This window comes from Erinaceus europaeus, chromosome 2 (genome assembly GCF_950295315.1).
Source record: "Erinaceus europaeus chromosome 2, mEriEur2.1, whole genome shotgun sequence".
Lineage (NCBI taxonomy): Eukaryota > Metazoa > Chordata > Mammalia > Eulipotyphla > Erinaceidae > Erinaceus > Erinaceus europaeus.
This window is the reverse complement of record NC_080163.1, coordinates 3,957,540-3,977,769: the sequence shown is the minus strand read 5'-3', so window position 1 is coordinate 3,977,769 and position 20,230 is coordinate 3,957,540. Positions and strand designations below refer to the sequence as shown.

The window sequence follows — 20,230 nt, the reverse complement described above, 5'->3', positions numbered from 1 at the left end:
ATAAAGTCCCGGCCAAGGAAAACATCTTTGTTGGTTGAGCCTGGCCCATAAACTGGAAGGTTGAGACCTCTACTTGCGGGGTTATGGGCTCTGGAATCCCCTGGCTCGAGTTCGAGTATGTTTCATCTCTTATGACCTGCCTCTCCAGGCTGCCCTGCGCTGTCACTGACGTGATGGCAATGGGGCTGGGAGGTGGCTCTGCGGGTGAGGCGCGTGCCCTCTGTGATGGAGGCCCTGGGTTCAATCCCTGGCACCACAAGGCAGCAGCACGGAGCATGGAGGGCTGGGCTGACGTCACTCTCTTTCCTCTCAAAATACTGAATAGAAACTGGGCTGGAGGGGCTGGGTAGTTATGCACCTGGCTGAGTGCACACATTACCATGCATAAGGAGCCAGGTTCAAGCCCCTGGTCCCCACCTACAGGGAGGAAGCTTCATGAGCAATGAAGCAGTGATGCAAGTGTCTCCCTGCCTCTCTCCCCCCCTTTTCAAATGATTTCATTTATTTATTTATTTTAATATTTATTTATTTATTTTCCCTTTTGCTGCCCTTGCTGTGGTTTTTGATGTCTCTCTGTTCTATTTAATAAAAATTACAGAAAAAAAGGGGGTGAGGGCAGTAGTGCACCAGGTTAAGCACACATAGCGCAAAGAGTAGGGTTAGGCACGAGGATCCTGGTTCAAGCCCCTGGTCCCCACCTGTAGCGGGGGTTGCTTTGCAAGCAGTGAAGCAGGTCTGCAGGTGTCTTTCTGTCTTCCCCTCCCCTCTCAATTCGTCTCCATCTTCTCCAACAAACAACAACATGGAAAAAAAGGTCACTGGGTGAAGCGCACACAGTACGAAGCGCAAGGACCCACGCAAGGATCCTAGTTCGAGCCCCCGGCTCCCCACCTTGCAGGGAAGTCGCTTCATAAGCGGTGAAGCAGGTCTGCAGGTGTTTTTCTCTCTCCCTCTCTATCTTCCCTTCCCCTCTCAATTTCTCTCTGTTCTGTCTGATAGAAGAAAGGAATAAGTGTGGTCTGGGAGGTGGCCCAGCTCTCAAGCATGAGGTCCTGAGTTCAGTCCCCGGCAGCACATGTACCAGAGTGCTATCTGGTTCTTTCTCCTATCTTTCTCAGGAATAAACAAATTCTTTGAAAAAAAAAATTTTTTTAAAGTGGGGTGGGGGGGTAGATAACATTAATAGTTATGCAAAGAGACTCTCATGCCTGAAACTCTAAAGTCCCAGCTTCAATCATCCGAACCACCATAAGCCAGAGCTGAGAAGAGAAGTGCGCGCGGGTTAAGCGCACGTGGCACAAAGCTCAAGGACCGGCAAAAGGATCCCAGTTCGAGCCCCAGGCTCCCCACCTGCAGGGGAGTCGCTTCACAGGGGAGTGAAGCAGGTCTGCAGGTGTCTGTCTTTCTCTCCCCCTTTGTCTTCCCCTCCTCTCTCCATTTCTCTCTGTCCTATCCAACAACGACGACAGCAATAACAACTGTGAGGAAGCAAGTTTACCCAGAGGCTTTTCTCAGAGCTCTCTCATTTTAAAAGTTTTCCATTTTCTCCAGTGGCCAGACAGAGGCCACCTGGCTCCTCAGACATTGGGAAACTCCCGCTAGCTGAGCATCCAAGGCCAACTGGCTCTTCAGATGTTAAGAGACTCCCTCCTGCTGACCCCCCAAGGACAACTGTTTACAAAGACTGAGATTACAGAACTCAAAAAAAGGGAGTCGGGCGGTAGCACAGTAGGTTAAGTGCACATGGTGCAAAGTGCAAGGACCAGCGGAAGGATCCAGGTTCGAGCCCGAAGGGTCCAGGTTCGAGCCCCCGGCTCCCCTCCTGCAGGGGAGTCACTTCACAGGCGGTGAAGCAGGTCTGCAGGTGTCTGTCTTTCTCTCCCCCTCTCTCCATTTCTCTCTGTCCTATCCAACAATGAACAACATCAATAATAACTACAGCGACAGTAAAAACACAAGGGCAACAAAAGGAAAATAAAGAAATAAAATTGGAAAAAAGAAAAAAGAAAGACATGAGGTTGAAGATTCTGTCTCTCTCTCCCAGGCGATGGGGCCACTTTGGGCACTCCTGATGGGGGGGGGGGCAGGTGACCCCTCAGCTCTCCTGAGGTCCCTGTGTATGTGTCAGTTCCTGTGTCTCTACATGTGTAAGTTGTTATAATGACTATTGTATGTGCTTCTGTAAATAAATACTTCATCTTCCTCTATTTCCGGTGCTGGCCTCAGTTTGTAATGGGTACGGTCAGAAGCAAAACTTTTTTTTTTATCTTTACTTATTGATTAGATAGAGACCGTCAGAAGTCAAGAGGGAAGGGGAGGGACAGAGAGGGTGAGAGACAGAGACACTTGCAGCCCTGCTTCACCACTTGTGAAGCTTTCCCCCTGCAGGTGGGGTCTGGGGGCTCGAACCCGGGTCCTTGCACGTTGTAACATGTGCGCTCAACAGGTGTTCCACCACCCGGCCCCCAGAAGCAAAACTTAACAACAACGGTAAACAACAAGGGCGACAAAAGGGAAAAAATTAAAATAAAAAATAGATAAAAAATTTTTAAATGATGTCCTTTGGAACAAAATGGAGGTGATCAACAAAATAAATAGAAATGAACGCAAGACAGTTACTGGTGGTTTCACTCACGTGTGGTATGCAGAGAACGAAACCCTTGAACTTGGAAAAAACCAACCAACACAGAAGCAAGCAAGCAAGCAAGCCGTCTCTAAGTGTGTGCGGACGATGGCGGCCATCTCTGGTACGGTGGGGCACAGAGCTTTGTGTGTGACGTGGGACTCTTCCCTGAGATCTTGTACAACACTATTAATCAGGGATGCATTGGATCGACCTTCTCGTGGTGCATCCCGTGAGGACCCATTCATTGGGGAAACGGACGATCCTTCCTAGCCGACTGAATCCACATGGATCCCAGTCACTTTCAAAGCCAGCAACAAGCGGCTCCCGACAGCTTTCAACCTGACGCTGTTGACTGGCTACGGAAGAAGGGCGAACGATAGAAGAAGAAGACTATTAATCACAACAGGGGCGGCAGGAGAGCACTCACCAGACAGTCTGTGTTCTGCTCTGCATGAGATCACACTGGAGCAGAGGTGGGCACAGGCAAAGAAAGTCAAAGACAAAGGTACCCAGACAAGGACCAGCTGTTACCACCCCATTTCTGAATACTCCACCTCTCACAAACGTCCGCGTGTGGGTATTCTCTGTACTTTGTCCCGAGTCTCTTAGCTGAGTTGACACCAGAAAACATTAGTCATTCCCAAAGTTCAGCGATTTATCTTGAGGACTCCCAAGCCCCCGTCTCCAACCTGGGTAGAACCTTGGCCACTGTGTGGGGCCCCTGGCTGTGCCCAGGTCCTCCACGGTCCCCAAGTGATGACTGAACTGTTCTCCCTCCTGGGTTGGGATGGGTGGGGAGAGACAGGCAACACCCAACACCCAGTCACAGGGTCGCACTCCAGTCCTTGTCCTCTCAACGGCCAGACCCTGTTCCTCTAATGCCTCTGCTTTATCCCTCCAGCTTTTTTTTGCCTCCAGAGTTATTGCCAGGGCTGGGTGCCTGCACCACGAATCCACTGCTCCTGGAGACCATTTGTTCCCTTTTGTTACCCTGGTTGTTTTACCATTGTTATGGTTATTATTATCGTTGTTATTCGCCAGATATTCGTCGGGATGCGGCATCATCTAAGTTCATTTCCCACGTCTACGCTCGACCGGACCTGCCAATATACGCGGATATCTTCGCCCACCCTGTCCAACGCTTGACGTCTCCTCACCCAATCTGGTCCCCTACGCCTACACTGAACTTCTCTGTTCCAGACTCTTGGAAACAGAGTTGGCAGTCAGCCGAGGTAAAGAACAAACACCTCATCACAGACCCCTGCAAGCGTCAACCCGGCTTTGACCTAGCACGTTATGACTGGGCCCTCCTCATTCGCTATCCAACAGGCCATGGCCGGTGCGCCGCTATGTTCCATCGCTGGGGAGCCAGAGACGACCCGAACTGCCCCTGCGGCTCCGGACAGACTATGACCCACATAGTCAATGACTGCCACCTCTCCAGATTCAAAGGAGGTCTCGAAACTTAACCCGCTGCGCCACCGCCCGACCCCCACCTCCAGCTTTTTTGTTTGTTTTCATTGTCACCAGGGTTACCACTGGGGCTCTGTTCTTCTACTATGAATCCAGCGCTCCCCCAGGCCATTTGTTTCTTTTCCTTTTCATTCTTTTTTTTAAACTTTTTTTTCCTTTTTTTATTTTTTATTATTTATTTATTCCCTTTTGTTGCCCTTGCTGTTTTATTGTTACGTAGTCACCACTGATGTCATTGTTGTTGGATAGGACAGAGAGAAATGGAGAGAGGAGGGGAAGGAAGACAGAGAGGGGGAGAGAAAGACAGACACCTGCAGACCTGCCTCACCTCCTGGGAAGCGACTCCCCTGCAGGTGCGGAGCCGGGGGCTCGAACCGGGATCCTTCGGTCCCTGCGCTTTGCGCCACGTGCGCTTAACCGGCTGCGCCACCGCCCAGACTCCCTCCTTTTCCTTCTTATTTATTTGACAGCACAGAGGGAATCTGAGAAGAGAGGGGCAGACAGAGAGGAAGCCACCGCTCGTGAAGCATCCTCTCTGCAGGTGGAAAGCTGGGGCTCGAACCCAGGGCTTGCGGTGGTGCTGGGGACTGAACCGGGGGCTTGGAGCCTCAGGCGTGAGAGTCTGTGCGCCAAGCCACTATGCGGTCGCCCTGCCCGCCCAAGCCCCTCTGCCACTCGTAAATAAACCCCGCTAGTGCGAAAGGGGAGCAGACCGCCCCTCTGCCGTGCGCCGTGCGCCGTCCCGGGCTCCAACTCGGGACCTCACGCACGCAGGCACAGCGCCCTCCCCTCCCGGAGCGACAGACGAACGATCCGGGGGCAAGAATGAGAATGCCCGGCCCCGGGCGGGGGCCGCAAGGACATCGGCGAAAACAAACCGCGGGGTGAGCGCGGCACGAAGCCAGGTCCGCACGCTCCACACCCGACCGGGCGAGAGAGCCAGACGGCAACTCTCGCGAGAATTGAAAAGCCCCACTCCGGCGGCGGGAATCCCTGGAAGCCAGGGGGCGGGGCTGCCCGGCTGTCGCGGGGGCTGACGGGAGACCGCGCGCCCGCTGGGCCGAGCCGAGCCGGGCCGGGCCGGGCGGAGGGAGCGGGCGGGTCGCGCGGCCGCCCGGTCTCACCAGTGCGCATGCGTGGCTCTCCGGGGCCGGGCCGTACTCCAGCGTGGCGAAGATGTCTCGGGCGCGGGAGCTCGTCCGCGTCGCAGCCATCCCCTGTCCGGGCGGCTTTCCACGAAGGACTGCGGGGGCCCAGGGCCTCGAGGGTCAAAGGGCGGCCCCGCCCTCTCCAGCGCCGAGGGCGGGGCCGCCGGAGTTGGGCGTAAACCGCGGCCGCCCGCCGTGCCCTCGGAGCATGCGCAGTCCTCGCCGCCGCCCGGCTGTCTGCCCGCAGCTCTTGCTAATGAGAGGCTGCGGGGGAAAGGCAGCCCCAGGCCCGAAACACATCATGCTATTCAAAAATATAATAATAATAATAATAATAAAAAAATTTGATAAGACAGAGAGACACCTGCAGTTCTGCTTCACCACTCATGAGACTTTCCCCCTGCAGGTGGGGACTTGGGGCTCGAACCCAGGTCCTTGCACCAGGTAACATGTGCGCTTAGCCAGGTGTGCCACTGCTTGGCCACGTTAAAATTTTTTTTTTTTTGCCTGCAGAGTTATTGCTGGGGCTCGAATCCACTGGTCCTGGAGGCTGCTTTTTTCCATTTTGTTGCCCTTGTTGTTTTTATCAGTTGTTATTGATGTCGTCATTGTTGGATAGGACAGAAATGGAGAGAGGAGGGCAGACAGAGACGGGGAGAGACAGACAGACACCTGCAGAGCTGCCTCACCGCCTGTGAAGCGACTCCCCTGGGGTGGGGAGCCGGGGCTCGAACCTTAGCTTCGCGCCATGTGCGCTTAACCCGCCGCGCTACCTACCGCCCGACCCCCTAAAAACTATGCTCTTTTTAAAAATTTATTATTGGATAGAGACAGAGAAAGGGGATTAGAGAGGAACAGTGACAGAGGGACACCTGCAGCCCTGCTTCACCACTTGCGAAGCTTTCTCCCTGCAGGTGGGGGACCAGGAGCTGGAACCCGGGTCCTTGCGCACTGTAGCGCGTGCGTTTAACCAGGTACGCTCCCACCTGGCTCCTATCCTTTTTTATTTTTGTTACCATCAGGGTTTCACCCCTCCTGTCTGACTTTGTCAGATGGAAAGAGAGAGACAGGCTGCACTAAAGCTTTTGCCCAGTGCTGGAGTGCTCCCATGATGTGTACAGGGCAATGCAGGAGACTTTGCGTGGAGCGATCTCACGGACCCCGCATACCTATTTTATTATTTTGGGTGTCTGAGATCGAACCCAAGGCTTCTCACGTGAAGAACGTACATGTCATCATACTACAACGCTGGTTCGCTATGCATCCTGTGGTGCACCTGGTCGAGCACATATATTACAGTGCGCAAGGGCCCGGGTTCAAGTCCCCAGTCCCCACCTGCAGGGGGGAAGCTGCACGAGTGGTAAAGCAGGTCTTCAGACGTTTTTCTGTCTCTTGTCCTCTGTATTTCTCCCCTCTCGATAACGGCTATCTCTACCAAATAACGATAATAAAAATTTCATTAAGAGAAGACAGAGCTCCAAGAGTACAAGGGAATATATTAGGATTCACATTGAAATTCAGACTTTGAGGAATTGGGGAAATAGCTCTGCCAGTTGCATTCGTGAAGTTTCAGAGTCAACAAGCTCGTTCTCTAGTATGACCTCGTGTTGGAGCTGAACTATGCTGTGGCCTTTCCTTCACCTAATAGAGAAATCTTGTAACTTCACTTTTTATTTATTTAAATTATCTTTATTTATCAGATAGATACAGCAGGTCTGCAGGTGTCTGTCTTTCTCTCCCCCTCTGTCTTCCCCTCCTCTCTCCACTTCTCTCTGTTCTATCCAACAATGACGACCTCAATAACAACAACAATAAAAACAAGGGTAACATTGAGGGTCGGGCGGTGGCGCAGAGGGTTAAGCGCCCGTGGCGCAAAGCGCAGGGACCAGCATAAGGATCCCGGTTTGAGCCCCCGGCTCCCCACCTGCAGGGGAGTCGCTTCACAGGCAGTGAAGCAGGTCTGCAGGTGTCTATCTTTCTCTCCCCCTCTCTCTCTGTCTTCCCCTCCTCTCTCCATTTCTCTCTGTCCTATCCAACAACAAAGCAACGTCAACAATGGCAATAATAACCGCAACGAGGCTGCAACAACTAGGGCAACAAAAAGGGGGGGAAAATGGCCTCCAGGAGCGGTGGATTCATGGTGCAGGCACCAAGCCCAGCAATAACCCTGGAGGGGAAAAAAAAAAGGGTAACAAAAAGGAAATAAATGTTTAATAAAAGAGAAAAAGAAAAAATAATTTTTTTTTTAATTGTTTTACGGGGTTGGAAGTAATGCAGTGGTTTAAGTGCACATGGTGCCAAGTGCAAGAATCAGCATAAGGATCCTGATTTGAGCCCCCGGTTCCCCACCTGAAGGGGAGTCGCTTCACAGGTGGTGAAGCAGGTCTGCAGGTGTCTGTCTTTCTCTCCCCCTCTTCTCTCCATTTCTCTCTGTTCTATCCAACAACAATAATAACAATACTAACAACAATAATAGCAAGGGCAACAAAAGGGGAAAAAATAGCCTCCAGGAGCAGTGGATTCATGGTGGAGGCACCATGCTCCAGTGATAACCCTAGAGGCAAATGACAGAGAGAGAGAGAGAGAGAAAGCAGGCAGGGTGTCAAGACCAGGCAGTGGGAAAGGACTTCTATGTAAGAACAGCCACAGCAGCAAGTTATTGCCGAGATTAACAATTAACGGCTGGGGCTGGGGCTGGGGCTGGGGCTGGGGCTGGGGCTGGGGCTGGGGCTGGGGCTGGGGCTGGGGCTGGGGCTGGGGCTGGGGCTGGGTGGTGGCGCACCTGGTTGAATGCACATGTTACAGTGCACAAGGACCTGGGTCGAGTCCCCGGTCCCCACCTGCAGGGGGAAAGCTTCCCAAGTGGTGAAGCAAGGATGCAGGCGTCTCTCTTGTCTCTCTCCCTCTCTTATCACCCCCCTTCCCGCTCGATTTCTGGCGCTCTCTGTCCAATAAATAAATAAATATTTTTTAAATTGTAAAAAAAATTCAAGGTCGAGGGGGCTGGGCAGTAGCGCAGCGGGTTAAGTGCACAAGATGCAAAGCGCATGGACTGGTTCAAAGATCCCGGTTCGAGCCCCCGGCTCCCCACCAGCAGGGGGGTTGCTTCAGAAACAGTACAGCAGGTCTGCAGGTGTCTGACTCTTCACTTCTCTGTCTTTCCTTCCTCTCTCCATTTCTTTCTGTCCGACCCAACAACGTTAAACAAGAGGAAAAAATGGCTTCCAGGAGCAGTGGATTTGTACTGTTGGCACTAAGCCTCAGTGATAACCCTGGAGGAAAGAAAAAAAAATTAAGGGGCCAGGCACTGATGCACCTGGTTGAAGCCTTCAATGACAGTGTGCAAGGTCCCAGTTCATGTCCCTGGTCCCATCCTGCAGGGGGAAAGCCTCAAGGGTGGTGAAGCAGGGCTGCAGGTGTCTCTCTGCCGTTCTCCCTCTCTCCCCCTCCACTCTCAATTTCTCTTTTTACCCAATAATAAGTAAAAGATGTTAAAAGAGATTGTTAACTTTTTTTTAAAAAAATGAAAAATAGCAAGAAGAGGTGCTGAGGGAGAGAGTTCACCCGGTAGAGCACACAGTTTACAGCATGTAAGGACCTGGGTTTGAGTCCGCTGGACGCACACCCGGCTTTCGTGCTTAAGGCTCTGAGCTGCCAGGTCCATTTCTAAACACTAGACTTCAAATGTCTGAGCCTCTGGGGTCCTCGCCTCAAACCTTAGTATCAACGTAGGCCAGAGCTCCAGAAGTGAGCAGTGTCTGGTCCCTCTCTCTGCTTCACATTAAAACAAACCTTTAAGAAAGACAGGATTCCCTGGATTGAAGACCCCACCAATATGTCCTGGAGCTCAGCTTCCCCAGAGACCCACCCTACTAGGGAAAGAGAGAGGCAGACTGGGGGTATGGACCGACCAGTCAACACCCATGTTCAGCGGGGAAGCAATTCCAGAAGCCAGACCTTCCACCTTCTGCAACCCACAGTGACCCTGGGTCCATGCTCCCAGAGGGATGGAGAATGGGAAAGCTATCAGGGGAGGGGGTGGGATATGGAGATTGGGTGGTGGGAATTGTGTGGAGTTGTACCCCTCCTACTTTATGTTTTTGTTCATTAATCCTTTCTTAAATAAAAAATTTAAAAAAAAAGAAAAAAAAGACAGGAGAGGACAGCGGAGATCGCATCAAACAAGTCTCATGGCTGAGGCTCAGTTCCTCGCACCACCAAAAGCCAGAGCTGAGCACTTCTCTGGTTGAAAAAAAATAATAAATGAATGAATAAGAAAAAAGGAAGGAAGAAGTCAAGGACAGAGACAATGTACCAGCCTTGCCGGCCGAATTAGTGACCAAGTGCGGGTGTTGGAAAGGGGCGGAAGTGTGGCGCTTTAGGGGCCCAACGGGTGGTCGAGCGTTGATTGGTTGAGATGAGAGGCGTGCCTCCGAGTCTTAAATATGATTGGCCATCGGCGAGACGCCGATACGGGATGGACACTCAGCTCCGTCCAATAGACCGAAGTGTAGCTATGAGAACCGGAAGTGGGTCAGAAAGAGCCCGGAAGTGGGTCAGAAAGAGACCGGAACTGGGTCAGAAAGAGCCCGGAAGTGTGGCTGCATGGTGGAGTGAGCGCACCCGCAGAGTCTGGCTGCGGCCGGGATCGGGCGCAGTGTCCGGTCCGAGTGCAAGTGTAGTTCTTGGAAAGACTCTTAGGCTTTCAGACGGAGTCGGGAGTGTCTGGAGGGAGTCGAGGTCCCGGGGGCCGCCTCCACATCTCTGCAGGGGCCCCCGGCCGGGTTGCTGGGGACGCCGAGGTCCCCCCCCCCCCCCGCCATGGCGGATCCGTCGCTGCTGGGCGCCGAGACGGCGGCTTTCGAGGAACTGCTGCTGCAGGTGCGGGCGGAGCGACCCCCGGGTGCTGGGTGCTGGGTGCTGGGTGCTGGGTGCGCCTCCCAGAATGCACCGGGCGGCAGCGGGGCAGCTGCGGGAATGGCAGCGCGGTCGGGGAGGAGCACCCAGGGTGGCGGATGCCTTACTCCTCACCCCTGTCGTAGTCGGGAAACTTGCTCAATAAACGTGTGTGTGGGGGGGGGAGTTGGGGGGGGCACCTGGAAGAGCGCACACGTTGCAGTGCTCAGTGCTCCAGGACCCGGGTTCAAGCCCCTGGTCCCCGCCTGCAGGGGGGAAGCTTCGCGAGTGGTGAAGCAGGGCTGCAGGTGTGTCTCTCTCCCTATTTTTAACTTTATTATTTTAGTTTTAGATTTATTATTATTTTTTTAAAGAGTCATCACTATTTACGAATTTATTCATGAGAAAGAACCAGGCATCACTCCGGTACATATGCTGCCGGGGATGGAACTCGGGACTTCATGGTTGAGCATCCAATGCTTTATCCACTGTGCTACCTCCTGGACCACTATTTTTCAATTTATTACTGGGTAGAGACAGAGAAATTGAGAGGGAAAGAGACAGAGAGACACCTGCAGCCCTGCTTCACCACTCGTGAAGCTTTGCCCCTGCAGGTGGGGAGCAGGGGCTTGAACCTGGGTCCTTGTTCTCTGTGGTGTGTGGGCTCAACCAGGTTGCAACACTTCTGCCTACCTCCCCCCCCTTCAAAAAAAGGGTGACAGAGAAAGTATATGATAACACAGGCACCAAACCTGGGGGATTTTTCTTCACACAGGCCTCCAAAGAGCTCCAGCAAGCCCAGACAGGCCGACCAGATTCCACACAGATCCAGCCCCAGCCTGGTGAGAAAGACAGAAACCCAAAGAGAAAGGGAATGGGTCTCTGGGAGAGGTGGACAGAGTCTGGGGACAGGGGCCACAGAGAGAGGGAGAAGAGAGAGACAGAGTGATGAGTATAGCAGCCTTGGGGTGAGGTGAATAGAGACCCAGAGGGAAACCCAAAGAGGGAAAATAGCAAGATGGAGAGAGATTCCAGAGAGAAAAAAAGTGAGTCTGGGGAACCAGCAGCAAATCTTCGATTCTCCAGACCGCAGCTCATATCTGACTTCAGGTGATGCCAGGCACTGAACCTGAAACTTGGGGAGCCTCAGGGAAGAAATTGTTTTTTTCTGTTTTTCCTTTTTTACCAGAGCACTGCTCAGCTCTGGTTTAGTTCCTGCAGGGATTGAACCTGGGACTTCAAAGCCTCCGGCATGACAGTCTCTTTGCAGAACCATTATGCTAGCTATCCCTGCCCGGAAGAAAGTGCTTCCTTTCGCATGATCGCTAGAACCACTATGCCTGCTAGGTCTAAAACCTTCAAAAAGGTGGGGGGGGGGGGCGGAAAATGATACACTGGGTGTGGGTGGAGTACCCGGCTTAGAAACATGAGGTTCTGAGTTTGATCCAGCATCGCATGTGCCAGAGTAATGTTCTGGCCCTCTTTTCCACTCTCACTCATCAATAAATTAATAAATCTTTAAAAAAAAAAAGTGTGTGGGGAGAGTGGGCAGTGATGCATTTGGTAGCGCATACATCTGACAATGTGTAAGGACCCAAGTTTAAGCCCCTGATCCCTTCCTGCAGGGGGGAAGCTGTACAAGAATTGAAGCAGGGCTGCCGGTGTGTGTCTCTCTCCCCTTCTTTAGCTTCCTCTTCCATATCAGTTTCTCTCTGTCTCTATCCAGAGAATAAATAAATTAAACAAATTCAAAGAAGGGGAACAGATCAAAAGACTGGTGGAGCACACACACATTGCCATATACGTGGACCCAAGTTCGAGCCCCCAGTCCCCACCTGCAGGAGGGAAGCTTCATGAGCGGTGAAGCAGGTCTGCAGGTGCATCTCTTTCTCTCCGTTTATTGTCTTCCCTTCCCCTCTCAATTTCTCTCTGTCCTATCAAATCAAAAACGAAGGAAGAAAGTGTACTTGGGGGGGCGGGGGCTGGGGGAGGTGGTGGCAGTGGATGGAATCACACCCGCGCAGAGACAAATGTCCCTTTCTGTCAGGTTTCTGCGTTAAGACCAACTCATCAGAAGGGAAGGTTTTTATCAACATTTGCCACTCGCCCTCCATCCCACCCCCGGCCGACCTGACCGAGGACGAGCTGCTTCAGATGCTGGAGGAGGACCAAGCTGGCTTCCGCATCCCCATGAGCCTGGGGGAGCCTCACGCCGAACTGGATGCCAGTCAGTGCTCTTGATGGGGTGGGCCCCTGGTGCTTCTCTAGGGACGAGTCCAGGACCTGGAAGTTGCCCGGCCCAACCCCCAAACCCCGTATCCCTACCCCTGGTCTGGGCCCCCAGCACCTGCTGCCGAGACAGTCCTGCTTCCGGCCAGCTGGCCCCCGCCCCTGCCCCACTCCAGAATGCGCCTTGGCTCGGCGCTTGGGACAGCTGCTCTTTCCTGGCTAGCGCTCTGCCCGTCTCACCTCTGTCTTGTCTTTGCATTCTCATCCATTTGGCCTGTGAAGTCTCCTAGCATCACACTTCTGTGAGGTCCCTGGAGAGTGGGGCCTTATCAAGCCCACTGGGCGTCCTGGCCCAACCGCCGGTTCTGGGTGAGGGCGAAGAAGTCAGATGTAATTCGGATTATTTTGAAACTAATGCTGGAGGGGGCTCTTTACTCATAAGGAGGTCTCAGGGAAGGCTGCCTGGAGGTGGTGTCCAATGGAAGCTTGGTAGGAACAGGAGACCAACACAGTGGAGAAGTATCTAGACAGCTGAGACAGGAAGTCCACAGGTCACAGAAGATGACGGAGTTGGTCTGGTCAGTGCTGGAGAGCGACTGAGAGAAACTGGAGGATGATCTGAGAGAGAGCTCAGCTGGTAATGTGACAGGGCCCAGGATGGAGTCCTGGCACCACAGAGCAGTGCCGAAGGGGAAGCTCTGTGGTGGTGGTGTCTCTCCCATCTACTATTTGAAATTTAGAAGGAATGAAAAAGAAAAGAAAGGAAGGGAGGGAGGGAGGGAACCGGCCTCTAGTGAACGGAGCTCGACCAGTTGTGAGGGGCTGGCCTCAAGGTCTGCTCAGGGTCCGCCCGGTAAACTCTGGCATGTGAGGACAGACCACGTGGCAGGCTGTAGAGGCCCAGGCTGGCAGCTGCATGTCTTCCACCCGACTTGGTCATCATCTCTGACCCAGATTCTCTGGGGAGCCGAGGTCTCTGTCCTGGTGGGAGGGGTCCCACAGAGCCCCGGTGGGTCAGGGAGTGGCAGGGTCTCACCCACTCTGTCTCCCCGCAGAAGGCCAGGGCTGCACCGCCTACGACGTTGCTGTCAACAGCGACTTCTACCGCAGGATGCAGGTTGGGAGCCTGGCCGGTGAGTCCGGGGCAGGGGGCCTCTCCCTCCGCCGCCCCACGCCAACCTCTCGGGGCTGCGTCCTCTCCCCTCCCTAGAACAGTGATTTCTTGCGGGAGCTGGTGATCACCATCGCCAGGGAAGGCCTTGAAGACAAATACGGCCTGCAGCTGAATCCAGGTGAGGGTGGGGCCCGGGAACACCCTGGGGTGGCCTTTTGGGAGAAAGGCCCCTGGGAGCCTTGGTGGGGGAGGGGGGCTGGTTAGACCCGGGCTGTCTGGGGGCGGGGCCTCGGCCGCCTAGGGGCGGGGCCATGCAGATTTCTAGCCGGCAGGCAGACTATTGGCTAGCACGGCCCTGACGTCACCTGGGGCTGTGGTGGGGCTCCCGGGCCGCCCAGGCGGACCCGAGAGAGGCCTGAGCCGCTGCCACCCCGCAGAGTGGCGCCTGCTGAAGAACCGGCCGTTCCTGGGCTCCATCTCGCAGCAGAACATCCGCTCCCAGCGGCGCCCTCGGATCCAGGAGCTGGGGAGCCTGTCGGCGCCCGACGGCCCGAGCGCGGAGCAAGGGTGGGCCTGAGCCCTCAGCCCCGCCGGAGCCGCTCCCTCGAGCCCCCCACGCAGGGGTGTGTGGAGGCTCTGGGAAAGGCTGGCAGGAGGAGGTGGCGAGGGGCCGCTGCCCGCTGCAGCCCGGACTTTCCCCCCTTGGCAGCCCCGAGACGCCTCGCCTGCACCTCTGGCTGGAAGCCCCCGACCTGCTCCTGGCGGAGGTCGAGCTCCCCAAGCTGGTGAGTGCTCGCTGCTGGGCATGGGCTGGAGGAGGGTCTCTGGGGACCCCGGGTGCAGGCTCGGTCCTGGGTGACGGGTGAGGGGCTCAGCAGCCTCGCCGTTTCCAGGACGGAGCTCAGGGGCTGTCGCTGGAGATCGGGGAGGACCGCCTGCTGCTGGGGGGACCCCAGCCACGGTACCGGCTCGACGCCCACCTCCCTCTGCGGATCAACTGCCACCGGTGCAAGGCAGCCTTCCATCGGAGGAGAAAGGTGGGGGGGCCCCGGTGTGAGGGGGAGGGGCTGGGGACCCCGGTGTGAGGGAGGAGGGGCCGGGGGATACCTGGGTGTGAGGGAGGAGGGGCCGGGGGACCCCTGGGTGTGAGGGAGGAGGGGCCGGGGGATACCTGGGTGTGAGGGAGGAGGGGCTGGGGGGCCCCTGGGTGTGAGGGAGGAGGGGCTGGGGGACCCTCGGGTCTGAGGGGGGAGGCTGGGCCCTGGGCTCCTGCTCTTCTGCCTCCTGACGGCGCCTCCCCCGTCTGTCCCCAGCAATTACTGGTGTCTATGCCCCTTCTGTCCGCACCCTCCTGACCCGGGGTCACCGCTGCTTCCAAGTAGGGAGCCGAGGCCAGAGCCCCTGCGAGTGGAAATAAACAGATTCTGTCTGCGCCCTGCAGCCTCCGCATCGTCCCGCCGCCAGGAGAGGGTCTGGGAGAGGGTGCGAGCGTCAGGGAGAGGATGCGAGCGTCTGGGAGAGGGCCCGGGGGTCTGGGAGAGGGTCCGGGAGAGGGTGCGAGCGCCCCGCCATCCGAGGCCCTTGTCGCGAGCTCTCCTGACAGGTGCTGCCCCCGCTGCCCGCGGTGGGGGGGTCCGGATTGGGGCCGCAGGGCCTCGGCGTGAGAGTCAGCTTGCACGTCCATCGCGCTGTCTGCTCCACACCCCGTTAGTTTTATTTATTCGTTCATGGACAATGGTAGGTGGAGGGAGAGAGATGCTGCTGGGGGTTGAACTTGGGACCTCATGCTTTGGAGCCCCATGCTTAACCCACGGCCCCACCTCCGGGGCCACCTTTTATGTATTTTTAAGGCTTCTTTACTAGAGAGCCAGGGCATCATACTGGCATATGCCGTGTCAGGGATGGAACTCGAGACCTCTTGGTTTCTCCACTGTGTTACCTCTCGGACCAAGCATGTCTTAATCTCAAGTGAAAGAGTGTCCTGACCCCACTTTCTCTAAGAATTTGAGTTTTGTCCATCCCTTTGTACCTTCCTCCCTCCCACCCTCCCTGCCTCAATCTTTCTCTTTCTCTCTCATTGGCTCCCTGGTTCTTAATATCTGTGATTCCATTGTTCCCAGTGGACTTGTTTCTCTCTCTCTCTCTCTCTCTTTTTTGCCTCCAGGCTTATCTCTGTGGCTCGGTGCTCGGTGCCTGCACTATGAATCCACTTATGGAGATCATTTTTTCCCCATTTTGTTGCCATTGTTGTAGTTGTTGTTGTCCTAGCTGTTGTTGTTGGATAGGACAGAGAGAAATGGAGAGAGGAGGCGAAGACAGAGGGGGAGAGAAAGACAGACACCTGCAGACCTGCTTCACCGCTTGCAAAGTGACCCCCTGCAGGTGGGGAGCCGGGGGCTCGAACCGGGATCCTTACTCGGGTCTTTGCGCCACGTGCGCTGAACCCGCTGCGCTACCGCCCGACTCCCTGGACTTGTTTTTCTCTTTTTTAATATTTGATTTTTTTACATTTCTTTTATTTCTTAATTTTTTAAAACTTAAAGATTTTAGTTATATTTATTTATTGGATAGAGACAGCCAGAAATCAAGAGGGAATGGGGTGATAGAAGAGAGACACCTGCAACCCTGCTTCACCACTTGCAAAGCTTTCCCCCTGCACGTGGGGACCAAGAGCTCGAACCCGAGCCCTTGCATGCTGTAATGTGTGCGCTCAATCAATTTTGCCACCACCTGGCCCCTTTTATTTTTAAAATTTTATTTATTTATTTAATATTTATTCCCTTGTATTGCCCTTGTTGTTTTCTTATTGTTATTATTGATGTCATTGTTGTTGGATAGGAAAGAGAAATGGAGAGAGGAGGGAAGACAGGAGAGAGAAAGACAGACACCTGCAGACCTGCTTCACCACTTGTGAAGCGACTCCCCTGCAGGTGGGGAGCTGGGGGCTCAAACCAGGATCCTCACACCGGTTCTTGCACTTGGTGCCACCTACACTTCACCTGCTGCGCTACCGCCCGACTCCTCTATTAATGAGAGGGATGGAAGGAGAGAGAGAAAGAACCAGACATCACTCTGGTACATGTGCTGCCAGGGATTGAACTCAGGACCTCATGCTTGAGAATCCAATGCCTTATCCACTGTGCCACCTCCCAGACCACTGCATTTCTTTATTTTTATTTTTAACTGCCTAGAGGTTAGGGTTGACAGTGGGATAAAGGAATGCATGGAGAGCGAACGGGATGAAGGCTAACTGCTGGGTGATCACACTCATGTTTGAAGAAGAGAGAACTGAGGCACATGAACTTGAAGAAGAAAAAAGACAGGCAATCAATGTGCAAGGTGGGGAGAACCTTGGTGGTATAAGCTTCGGGGGGTGGAGTGGTGTGGAACGCTACCCTTGTTATCTTGTGATCTTGGAAATCACTAATAAAATACAGAAAATAGCAAACCATATGTACAAAAATGAAAAAAGGACGAATGGGAGAGTCCCTCGCACACCACAGCAGCACACCACCGCTCTCCAAACCAGTTTGCACGGTGCTCCCACTGGTAGCTGAGGAACAAGCCAGAGTGTTGCTAACTGTCTACCTCGTCTTGAGCCACGACAGTATCTCAGTGCTGGTGCTCAGTGCTTCTGAAGCTTTCCCCCTGCAGCTGGGGACTGGATTCTCATGCTTGGTGATGGCTACACTCTACCGAGTGTGCCACCACTCAGCACCCTGGAACTAGTACCTTTTTGTGTTTTTGCCTCCAGGGTTATTGCTGGGGCTCAGTGCCTGCACTCTGAATCTACTGCTCCGGGAGGCCATTTTTCCCATTTTTGTTGTTACTGCTGTTGTTGGATAGGACAGAGAAATCAAGAGAGATGGGAAGACAGGGAGAGGCAGACAGATACCTGCAGACCTGCTTCACCACTTGTGAAGGGACTGTCATGCAGGTGGGGAGCCGTGGGCTCCTTACCTTGGTCCTTGAACTTAATTTTAGCACCATGTGCGCTTAACACAGCCCTACAGCCTGGTCCCCACTTTTTTTTTTTTTTTTTTTGCTGTGGATTGAACCTGGATCTCAGAACTTGAAGCATGGAAATCTTTTGCAGAACCACTGTGCTGTCCATCCCCCAGCCCTCTCCTGGAAGTCTTGACAAACTTTAAGCTTTCTCTGATCTTCCCTCACTGAGTCAGGATCCTCTGTTGATGGCTGGTACCCAGAGTGATGTGTGTTGACAATATGTAACAAGCTTCAGGAGAGATTTCTTTTTTAAAAAAGATTTTATTTATTGATGAGAAAGGTAGGAGGAGAGAGAGAAAGAACCAGACATCACGCTGGTACATATGCTGCCTGGGCTTGAATTCAGGACCCCACGTGTGAGAGTCAAGCGTTGTGTCCATCTCGCCACCTCCCGGACCGCATGGAGAGATTTCTAAATGAATAGTTGCCTTCTCCCTCCACAGTGAATTCTAGAAAGGCGGATGATGGAGCAACCTCCATGGTAGGGACAGGTTGGAAAAACAGTGCGGTAGCTGTGGCTGGACGGGTGTGAGTCGGGGGAAGAAGAGGGTGAGAAGGTGAAAATGGAGGAAGGTGCCAGGGTGGGCGATGGCTTTGAGGAAACGAGCGGGGCGCGGTGGCCACCAGAGGGCGCGCCGTCGCCGCCAGTGGTCGCGGAGAACTACAACACCCAGCGGCCCCTGCGCGCGCCGGGCTTCTGAAGCGGAGGCCGAGGCGCAGCGCTCGCCGGGACTTGTAGTTCCACTGGATCCTCCGTGGGAAGCCGATGAACTAGGTCCAAGAAAGCGTAAAGAGTATGGGGCTGGGTCCCTTCCACTGTGCTCGGTCTCCATGGTGATGGTTCCGGCGCAGGGCTGGGATTTGGCAGCCGCAGGGGCTCCCTTCCCGCTCCCTCCTCTTCACCATCTGCTCCACCTTCACACCTGGCCCAGAGCCGCGGCCGCCGCCTCCACCCGCGGGCCGGGCGGGGAGGCGGCCGCCACCGGGTGGCGGTGTGGACGGCTCCGCACCTCCAACCATCTAGAGCCCCGGTTTCCCAGCCCCTCCTTCAGATCCAGGGTTCTCTCAGCCGCAGAAAACGAAAACCTCAAGGGTCCCCCAGTTACCCCTCCCAGGCCCAGCCCCTCCTTTCTCAGACCTAGAGGTTCCCCAGACCCAGGGTCCCCCGTCCTGCCGTTCCTCACATCCTGGGGTCTCGGAGACCCTTATGCCCCTAGACCCAGGGTCCCCCATCCTCCCCATCCTCACATCCTGGGGTCTCCCAGCTCCTCCATCACACCCAGGAGGCCCCCTCCTCCTTCAGACCCAGGAGTGTGGTCCGGAAGCCTCTCCCCCTGGGACCCAGGTTTTCCCTCTTTTAGGCAGGTCGCACGGCCCAGGGACCCAGGACCACAAAGTTGGCGGCAGGCGGCCGCAGCGGGCAGTCGGGGCCCGGCCACCCCTTCATGGCGCTGGCCGCCGCGCCGGCTGCCCCTCCCGGTCCTCACGGGCCTGCACCACATCATGAAAATTTAATCCCAAATGCATTTGCGGCTGAAGCAGGGAAGCGGCGAGGAGAGGCGCTCCCCGCCCCCTGGCCCCTGCCCAGAGTCTGAATTGCAAGGCAGACTCTGCGAGGGTCAGGACTACCCGGGGCGGGGCCTAGACTCGCGTGGGGTCAGGGCTGATCGGGGGCGGGGCCTAGACTCGGGTGGGGTCAGGGCTGATCGGGGGCGGGGCCTAGACTCGCGTGGGGTCAGGGCTGATCGGGGGCGGGGCCTGGACTCGCGTGGGGTCAGGGCTGATCGGGGGCGGGGCCTGGACTCGGGTGGGGTTAGGGCTGATCGGGGGCGGGGCCTAGACTCGGGTGGGGTCAGGGCTGATCGGGGGCGGGGCCTGGACTCGCGTGGGGTCAGGGCTGATCGGGGGCGGGGCCTAGACTCGGGTGGGGTCAGGGCTCATCGGGGGCGGGGCCTGGACTCGCGTGGTGTCAGGGGAGGGGACACGGGGCGGGGCGAGTCCAGTGGAGCGGGACAGACCTAGGAGATAATCTGGGCGTATGTGCAAAAACACAGCTCTTAGGGCTGGGGACAGAGCTCAAGGGGCGGGGACTGTTGACAGGGGGCGGGGATAGAGTTCTAGGGGGCGGAGACTGAAAGCAGGCCTGGACTGAGCTCTGGGAGTGGGGACAGAACCCAAAGGGGGAGACAGAGCTCTAGGGGGCGGGGACTGAGTTCAGGGGGTGGAGACGGAGCTCTAGGGGGCGGGGACTGAGCTCAGGGGGTGGAGATGGAGCTCTAGGGGGCGGGGACTGAGTTCAGGGGGTGGAGACAGCTCTAGGGGGGCGGGGACTGAATTCAGGGGGTGGAGACAGAGCTCTAGGGGGCGGGGACTGAGTTCAGGGTGTGGTGACGGAGCTCTAGGGGGCGGGGACTGAGCTCAGGGGGTGGAGCCAGCTCTAGGGGGCGGGGACTGAGCTCAGGGGGTGGAGACAGCTCTAAGGGGCGGGGATAGAGCGCAGGCAGTGGGAGCAAGCTCATCGATTGTCTCTGAGCACCAACAGCTGGAGAGATCCCAGAGTGGGGAGCCGGGGACTGGAACCGGGTTCCTTACACTTTGCCCCATGTGCGCTTAACCCGGTGTGCTACCCCCCAGCCCCCATAAATAAAATATTTTTTAAAAATCGAGTTGAGGGGAGCTGGGAAGACAGCATAATATTTATGCAAAAAAGAATTTATGCCTGAGACTCCATGGCCC

General features: G+C 55.3%; 2 protein-coding genes across 2 annotated transcripts in view; one reads left to right on the top strand and one right to left on the bottom strand.

Annotated features, from left to right (window-relative positions):
• The window catches only part of ALDH16A1 (aldehyde dehydrogenase 16 family member A1), a 29,037-nt gene extending 23,655 nt beyond the window's left edge, over positions 1-5,382 (bottom strand). Inside the window, exon 1 of the mRNA XM_007531312.3 lies at positions 5,224-5,382. Coding sequence (XP_007531374.1) covers positions 5,224-5,313 — 90 coding nt within the window. The 5' untranslated portion in view covers positions 5,314-5,382. The remainder of the gene's footprint in view (positions 1-5,223) is intronic.
• Positions 5,383-9,867: 4,485 nt separating this feature from the next.
• Positions 9,868-14,926, top strand: PIH1D1 (PIH1 domain containing 1). The gene is made up of 9 exons (XM_007531349.3): positions 9,868-10,128; positions 10,919-10,985; positions 12,191-12,370; positions 13,428-13,489; positions 13,583-13,664; positions 13,924-14,053; positions 14,196-14,271; positions 14,380-14,523; positions 14,800-14,926. The coding sequence occupies exons 1-9, from the start codon at positions 10,069-10,071 to the stop codon at positions 14,839-14,841; spliced, it is 843 nt and encodes a 280-aa protein (XP_007531411.1). The 5' UTR covers positions 9,868-10,068; the 3' UTR covers positions 14,842-14,926.
• Positions 14,927-20,230: the final 5,304 nt, after the last annotated feature.